Consider the following 8798-nt stretch of genomic DNA (forward strand, 5'->3'; position numbering starts at 1 on the left):
GGGCAGAGTGGTCGGGTCAGTGAGTGTGAGGCCTGGGCCTGGGGAGAGTGGTCGGGTCAGTGAGTGTGCGAGGCCTGGGCCTGGGGAGAGTGGTCAGGTCAGTGAGTGTGCGAGGCCTGGGCCTGGGGAGAGTGGTCGGGTCAGTGAGTGTGCGAGGCCTGGGCCTGGGGAGAGTGGTCGGGTCAGTGAGTGTGCGAGGCCTGGGCAGAGTGGTCGGGTCAGTGAGTGTGCGAGGCCTGGGCAGAGTGGTCGGGTCGGTGAGTGTGTGGGGCCTGGGCAGAGTGGTCGGGTCGGTGAGTGTGCGAGGCCTGGGCAGAGTGGTCGGGTCAGTGAGTGTGCGAGGCCTGGGCAGAGTGGTCGGGTCGGTGAGTGTGTGGGGCCTGGGCAGAGTGGTCGGGTCAGTGAGTGTGTGAGGCCTGGGCCTGGGCAGAGTGGTCGGGTCAGTGAGTGTGCGAGGCCTGGGCAGAGTGGTCGGGTCGGTGAGTGTGTGGGGCCTGGGCAGAGTGGTCGGGTCAGTGAGTGTGCGAGGCCTGGGCAGAGTGGTCGGGTCGGTGAGTGTGTGGGGCCTGGGCAGAGTGGTCGGGTCGGTGAGTGTGCGAGGCCTGGGCAGAGTGGTCGGGTCGGTGAGTGTGCGAGGCCTGGGCAGAGTGGTCGGGTCGGTGAGTGTGCACACAGCTTGAGTAAAGGTTGACACCAGGCACAGAGCACTCTGGCAGAGGATGACAATCTGCCAGTCAGGCAGGTGGGGACACAGTGGCTCAGCGGGTAGAACCGCTGCCTCACGGCACCACAGACCCTGGTTCCATCCCCACCTCGGGTGCTGTGTGTGTGTGCACGTTCTCACTGTGACCGCGTGGGTTTTCTCCACTCACTGCCCCACTGCCCGGCCACTCGCTGCCCACTGCCCACTGCCCCACTGCCTGGCCACTGCCCATGTCTGACCGCCCACTGCCTGGGTCTGACCACCCACTGACAGTGGTGGTGTATAGGCTGGTGCATTGGGGGGAGTGGGGTGGGGGGGGAGCCGGCACAGAGGGGCAGATTGTGTGGGGGGGGGGGGGGAGCCGGCACAGAGGGGCAGATTGTGTGGGGGGGGGGAGCCGGCACAGAGGGGCAGATTGTGTGGGGGGGGGGGGGGAGCCGGCACAGAGGGGCAGATTGTGTGGGGGGGGGGGGGGGGGGGAGCCGGCACAGAGGGGCAGATTGTGTGGGGGGGGGGGGAGCCGGCACAGAGGGGCAGATTGTGTGGGGGGGGGGGGGGGGTGGCTGTGTTTGAGTGATGCCCGTGATCTCGCCCCATGACAGGCCCTGCGGGCATCGCCATGGCAACGGGCAGGCGGGCCTGGTGTTGAAGGCTCGTGGTGTTCAGAATAAATCAGGCCTGACTCCTCTCATTGTTTTGAAATAAGAAAACTCTGATTTCTTCCCTGGGGGTCTCTGGTTTTATTATATAACGGGATGTGTCCTGGATTTGCTTTTATTTTGCTGTAAAACTGGATTAAACGAATAACGTTCCGGGTCAGTGAAGGCCTTGCACAGATACAACTAATGGATCTTACCAGTCGTGGAGTTAAATGATGCCCTGAAGGCAGCACAGATGTCTCCAGGCAGTCTATAGTCAGGCTACCGGCAAGATCTATCAGTAGATTTGGGGCGTCACGGTGGTGCAGCGGGTAGAGCTGCTGCCTCACAGAGCCAGAGACCCTCACAGTTCCATCCCGACTACGGGCGCTGTCTGTACGGAGTTTGCACGTTCTCCACGTGACCTGCGTGGGTTTTCTCCGGGTTTACTCCCACACTCCAAAGACGTGCAGGTTTGTAGGTTAATTGGCTCGGTGTAAGTGTAAATTGTCCCTAGTGGGTGTAGGATAGTGTTAGTGTGCGGGGATCGCTGGTCGGTACAGACTCGGTGGGCCGAAGGGCCTGTTTCCTTGCTGTATCTGTAAACTAAACTAAGGTGGGATGGGTTGGTCGTAGAGCGTCTCACAGCAGTGGAGAAACTAGCAGCTTAGACTTTGGACTTTACAGATACCACACGGAAACAGGCCCTTCGGCCCATCCAGTCTGTGCTGACCAGCGATCACCCCGTACACCAGCACTATTCTACACACTAGGGATAGTTTACAATTTTTTACAGAAGCCAATTAACCCACAAACCCACACGTCTTTGGAGTGTGGTAGGAAACCGGAGCGCCCGGAGAAAACCCACGCAGGTCACGGGGAGAACGTGCAAACTCCGTGCAGGCAGCACCCGTAGTCAGGATGGAACCCTGGTCTCTGGCGCCGTGAGGCAGCAGATCTACCCGCTGCAACACCCTCCCGCCCCTCTCTCTCCCTCTCTCCCACTTCTCTCTTGCTCATTCTCCCTCTCCCTCGCCCTCAATTAATGCTGAATGCCTCCACATCACTGCCAGATGTGGCCAGCCAGATGTGCAGCCCCGACAGATGTGTGCTGGCTCTCCCTCACTCCCGGTCACAGGGCTGGGGTCCCTCTGGAGCGGCGCTAGTTTGCATGGCCTTGTGGAGCAGGCTGGGTAGGTAGGAGGCCAATGTAACGAAGGCTGGGTCTGATCCAAGCACAGAATGAAGCCATCCATCAGGGAACCACAGCCTGCTGCAGAGTCTGATCCTGCCTCCCTATGGGACACAGGCCCACAGCACTGCCAGCACTTCAGGAGATAGCTTTATTAGTCAACGCACCTGCTGATAGAAGCTTGCTCTCACAGCAGAGACAGTTAGAGTCGCAGGGAAACAGGCCCTTCAGCCCAACCTGCCCACACTGGCCAACATGTCCCATCTACACCAGTCCCACCTGCCCACACCGACCAACATGTCCCATCTACACTAGTCCCACCTGCCCACACCGGCCAACATCCCCCATCTACACTAGTCCCACCTGCCCACACCGGCCAACATGCCCCATCTACACTAGTCCCACCTGCCCACACCGACCAACATGCCCCATCTACACTAGTCCCACCTGCCCACACCGACCAACATGCCCCATCTACACTAGTCCCACCTGCCCACACCGACCAACATGCCCCATCTACACTAGTCCCACCTGCCCACACCGACCAACATGCCCCATCTACACTAGTCCCACCTGCCCACACCGACCAACATGCCCCATCTACACTAGTCCCACCTGCCCACACCGACCAACATGCCCCATCTACACTAGTCCCACCTGCCCACACCGACCAACATGCCCCATCTACACTAGTCCCACCTGCCTGAGTTTGGCCCATATCCCGCTAAACCTGTCCTATCCATGTACCTGTCTAACTGTTTCTTAAATGCTGTGATAATCCCAGCTTCAACTACCTCCTCTGGCAGCTCGTTCCATACACCCACCTCCCTTTGTGTGGAAAAGGTTGCACCTCAGGTTCCTATTAAATCAACCCCCCCTCGACCTATAACTAAACCCTCAGGATATTGTCTGGGTAAAAGACTGTGTTGCGTCGAAGATAGACACAAAACGATGGAGTAACTCAGCAGGACAGGCAGCATCTCTGGGGAGAAGGAGTGGGTGACATTTGGGTTGAGACCCTTCAGACATACTTCAGAGTTACTCCAGCTTTTTGTGTCTATCTTCGGTTTAAACCAACATCTGTAGTTCCTTCCTACATAGATAGAGTGGATGTGGAGAGGATGTTTCCACCAGTGGGAGAGTTTAGGACCAGAGGGCACAGCCCCAGAATTGAAGGACGTTCCTTTAGGAAGGAGATGAGGGTAAATTGCTTTAGTCAGAGGGTGGTGAATCTGTGGGATTCTTTGCCACAGACGGCTGTGGAGGCCACAATTCAGTGGGTATTATTAAGGCAGAGGTAGACAAGTTCTTGATCAGTGCGGGTGTCAGGGGTTACGGGGAGAAGGCAGGAGAATGGGGTTAGGAGGGGGAGATAGATCAGCCATGATTGAATGGCGGAGTGGACTCGATGGGCCGAATGGCCTAATTCTATTCTTTGACTTGTGAACTTGTGGAGGAGGCCCAGGACAGAGGGGTCGGTGTGGGAATGGGAGGGGGAGATAAAGTGTTTGGCAGCCGGGAGATCGGGTAGGTTGGTGCGGACTGAGCGGAGGGGTCTGTTGTCACGTGTGTAGTCGGGGTAGGTTGAGGGACTGAGCGGAGGGGTCTGGGGTCAGGGTGTAGGTTGGTGTGGGCTGAGCGGAGGGGTCGGGGGTCACGTGTGTAGTTGGGGTATGTTGGTGCGGACTGAGTGGAGGGGTCTGGGGTCAGGGTGTAGTCGGGTAGGTTGGTGCGGACTGAGTGGAGGGGTCTGGGGTCAGGGTGTAGTCGGGTTACTGGGGCAGTGAGAGGCTGCAGGGGTCTGTCACTGAGTGGGGGTGTGGGAAGGAAGGGGTTAAGCTGGGGATTGCGGAGGGATTAGTGCCTTTCACGCTGGGAATGGTCTTTGAAGGGGAGAGATGCTGAGCACAGCACAGCACAGCACAGCGGACGGACAAAGGCGTGTGGGCAGAGAGGAGCCTCATTAGCCCGTGTTTAGAGAACACAGAGCTGTGGGAGGATGGGGAGGAAGCTACAGAATGCAGAGGTTGGCCTGTCCTCCACAACGCCCCGTCGCCCGGGCGGGGGGGGGCTGTGGGAGGGGGAGGGGGGCGAGGAGGGGAGAGGTGAGGGGAGGGACGAAGGGGTAGGACCCCCCCTCCATGATATTGTCCCCCTCCCCCCATTACAGGAAAGCTTTACCCCTCCCCCCCATTACATTCCCCCCCCCCCCCAGGGCAGTGTGTGGGTGCTGAGGGGCTTTGTGTCTCTGTGTGTGAGCCGGGGCAGTGAGCACTGACAGTGCGCGGTGAATGAAGTCGGCTGTTATCAGAGTGCTGATAACACAGTGGGAGGGGTCTGCCTGGGCCCAGAGTGCTGGTGTGGGGCAGGGTCTGACTGACCCACAGGGTCACTCAGCCCCTGACCACTGACCCACAGAGTCACACAGCCCCACAGGGTCACTCAGCCCCTGACCACTGACCCACAGAGTCACACAGCCCCACACCACTGACCCACAGGGTCACTCAGCCCCTGACCACTGACCCACAGAGTCACACAGCCCCCACACCACTGACCCACAGGGTCACTCAGCCCCACACCACTGACCCACAGGGTCACTCAGCCCCTGACCACTGACCCACAGAGTCACACAGCCCCACAGGGTCACTCAGCCCCTGACCACTGACCCACAGAGTCACACAGCCCCACACCACTGACCCACAGGGTCACTCAGCCCCACACCACTGACCCACAGGGTCACTCAGCCCCTGACCACTGACCCACAGAGTCACACAGCCCCACACCACTGACCCACAGGGCCACTCATCCCCTGACCACTGATGCACAGAGTCACACAGCCCCACAGGGTCACACAGCCCCACACCACTGACCCACAGGGTCACTCAGCCCCACAGAGTCACACAGCCCCACAGGGTCACACAGCCCCTGACCACTGACCCACAGGGTCACTCAGCCCCACACCACTGACCCACAGGGTCACACAGCCCCTGACCACTGACCCACAGAGTCACTCAGCCCCTGACCACTGACCCACAGGGTCACTCAGCCCCACAGAGTCACACAGCCCCACAGGGTCACACAGCCCCTGACCACTGACCCACAGGGTCACTCAGCCCCTGACCACTGACCCACAGGGTCACTCAGCCCCACAGAGTCACACAGCCCCACAGGGTCACACAGCCCCTGACCACTGACCCACAGGGTCACTCAGCCCCACACCACTGACCCACAGGGTCACACAGCCCCACACCACTGACCCACAGGGTCACACAGCCCCACAGTCACACAGCCCCACACCACTGACCCACAGAGTCACACAGCCCCACTCCACTGACCCACAGTCACACAGCCCACAGGGTCACACAGCCCCACACCACTGACCCACAGAGTCACACAGCCCCTGACCACTGACCCACAGGGTCACACAGCCCCACACCACTGACCCACAGAGTCACACAGCCCCACACCACTGACCCACAGAGTCACACAGCCCCTGACCACTGACCCACAGGGTCACACAGCCCCTGACCACTGACCCACAGTCACACAGCCCCACACCACTGACCCACAGGGTCACTCAGCCCCTGACCACTGACCCAGTCACACAGCCCCACACCACTGACCCACAGGGTCACTCAGACCCACAGTCACACAGCCCCTGACCACTGACCCACAGAGTCACACAGCCCCACACCACTGACCCACAGTCACACGGCCCCACAGCACTGACCCACAGAGTCACACAGCCCCACACCACAGCCCCACAGAGTCACACAGCCCCTGACCACTGACCCACAGAGTCACACAGCCCCACACCACTGACCCATAGAGTGGGCCCAGAGGGCTGGTGTGGGGCAGGGTCTGACCCACAGGGTCACACAGCCCCACAACACTGACCCAGTCACACAGCCCCACACCACTGACCCACAGGGTCACACAGCCCCACACCACTGACCCACAGAGTGGGCCCAGAGTGCTGGTGTGGGGCAGGGTCTGACTGACCCACAGAGGCCCCTCGGCCCACCATCTCCACGCCGACCAACACGCCACATCTAGAGTCACAGAGTGACACAGCACGGAAACAGGCCCTTCGGCCCAACTTGCCCAAGTCTTGCATTATTCACGTTATCCCCTTTATCAGGTATTTGTTCACTGTGGACGACTCGATTGTAATCATGTAGAGTCATAGAATCATAGAGTCTTACCGCGTGGGAAACAGCCCCAACATGCCCCATCTACACTAGTCCCACCTGCCCACACCGACCAACATGCCCCATCTACACTAGTCCCACCTGCCCACACCGGCCAACATGCCCCATCTACACTTGTCCCACACCGACCAACATGCCCCATCTACACTAGTCCCACCTGCCCACACCGGCCAACATGCCCCATCTACACTAGTCCCACCTGCCCACACCGGCCAACATGCCCCATCTACACTAGTCCCACCTGCCCACACCGACCAACATGCCCCATCTACACGAGTCCCACCCCCCCACACCGACCAACATGCCCCATCTACACGAGTCCCACCTGCCCACACCGACCAACATGCCCCATCTACACGAGTCCCACCTGCCCACACCGACCAACATGCCCCATCTACACGAGTCCCACCTGCCCACACCGGCCAACATGCCCATCTACACGAGTCCCACCTGCCCACACCGGCCAACATGCCCCATCTACACGAGTCCCACCTGCCCACACCGGCCAACATGCCCCATCTACACGAGTCCCACCTGCCCACACCGGCCAACATGCCCCATCTACACGAGTCCCACCTGCCCACACCGGCCAACATGCCCCATCTACACGAGTCCCACCTGCCCACACCGACCAACATGCCCCATCTACACGAGTCCCACCTGCCCACACCGGCCAACATGCCCCATCTACACTAGTCCCACCCGCCCACACCGACCAACATGCCCCATCTACACGAGTCCCACCTGCCCACACCGACCAACATGCCCCATCTACACGAGTCCCACCTGCCCACACCGACCAACATGCCCCATCTACACGAGTCCCACCTGCCCACACCGGCCAACATGCCCCATCTACACTAGTCCCACCTGCCCACAACGACCAACATGCCCCATCTACACGAGTCCCACCTGCCCACACCGGCCAACATGCCCCATCTACACTAGTCCCACCTGCCCACACCGACCAACATGCCCCATCTACACGAGTCCCACCTGCCCACACCGGCCAACATGCCCCATCTACACTAGTCCCACCTGCCCACACCGACCAACATGCCCCATCTACACGAGTCCCACCTGCCCACCTTTGGCCCAAGTCCCTCTGAACCTGTCCTGATCATGCACCTGTCCAAAGGTCTCTTAAACCTTGCAATGATGCCTGCAACAACTACCTCCTCCGGCAGCTCGTTCCATTCACCCACCACCCTCTGTGTGAAATAAGTTGCCCCTCAGGTTCCTATTAAATCTTTCCCCCTTCACCTTAAACCTATGTCCTCTGGTCCTCGATTCCCCTACTCTGGGCAAGAGACTCTGTGCATCTACCCGATCTATTCCTCTCATGATTTTGTACACCTCTATAAGATCCCCTCTCATCCTCCTGCGCTCCAGGGAGTAGAGTCCCAGCCTGCTCAACCACTCCCTGTAGCTCAGGCCCGTCGAGTCCTGGCAACAATAGACAATAGACAATAGACAATAGGTGCAGGAGTAGGCCATTCAGCCCTTCGAGCCAGCACCGCCATTCAATGCGATCATGGCTGATCGCTCTCAATCAGTACCCCCGTTACTGCCTTCTCCCCATACCCCCTCACTCCGCTATCCTTAAGAGCTCTATCCAGCTCTCTCTTGAAAGCATCCAACGAGCTGGCCTCCACTGCCTTCTGAGGCAGAGAATTCCACACCTTCACCACTCTCTGACTGAAAAAGTTCTTCCTCATCTCCGTTCTAAATGGCCTACCCCTTATTCTTAAACTGTGGCCCCTTGTTCTGGACTCCCCCAACATTGGGAACATGTTTCCTGCCTCTAATGTGTCCAATCCCCTAATTATCTTATATGTTTCAATAAGATCCCCCCTCATCCTTCTAAATTCCAGTGTATACAAGCCCAATCGCTCCAGCCTTTCAACATACGACAGTCCCGCCATTCCGGGAATTAACCTAGTGAACCTACGCTGCACGCCCTCCATAGCAAGAATATCCTTCCTCAAATTTGGAGACCAAAACTGCACACAGTACTCCAGGTGCGGTCTCACCAGGGCCCGGTACAACTGTAG

General features: G+C 59.1%; 1 protein-coding gene across 1 annotated transcript in view; it reads left to right on the forward strand.

Moving 5' to 3' along the window:
- Positions 1-1279: 1279 nt before the first annotated feature.
- Positions 1280-8798, forward strand: part of LOC144609618 (neurexin-2-beta-like) — an 84544-nt gene continuing 77025 nt past the window's right edge. Inside the window, exon 1 of the mRNA XM_078428116.1 lies at positions 1280-1354. Coding sequence (XP_078284242.1) covers positions 1280-1354 — 75 coding nt within the window. The remainder of the gene's footprint in view (positions 1355-8798) is intronic.

This window comes from Rhinoraja longicauda, chromosome 34 (genome assembly GCF_053455715.1).
Source record: "Rhinoraja longicauda isolate Sanriku21f chromosome 34, sRhiLon1.1, whole genome shotgun sequence".
In the NCBI taxonomy this organism is placed as follows: Eukaryota; Metazoa; Chordata; class Chondrichthyes; order Rajiformes; family Arhynchobatidae; genus Rhinoraja; species Rhinoraja longicauda.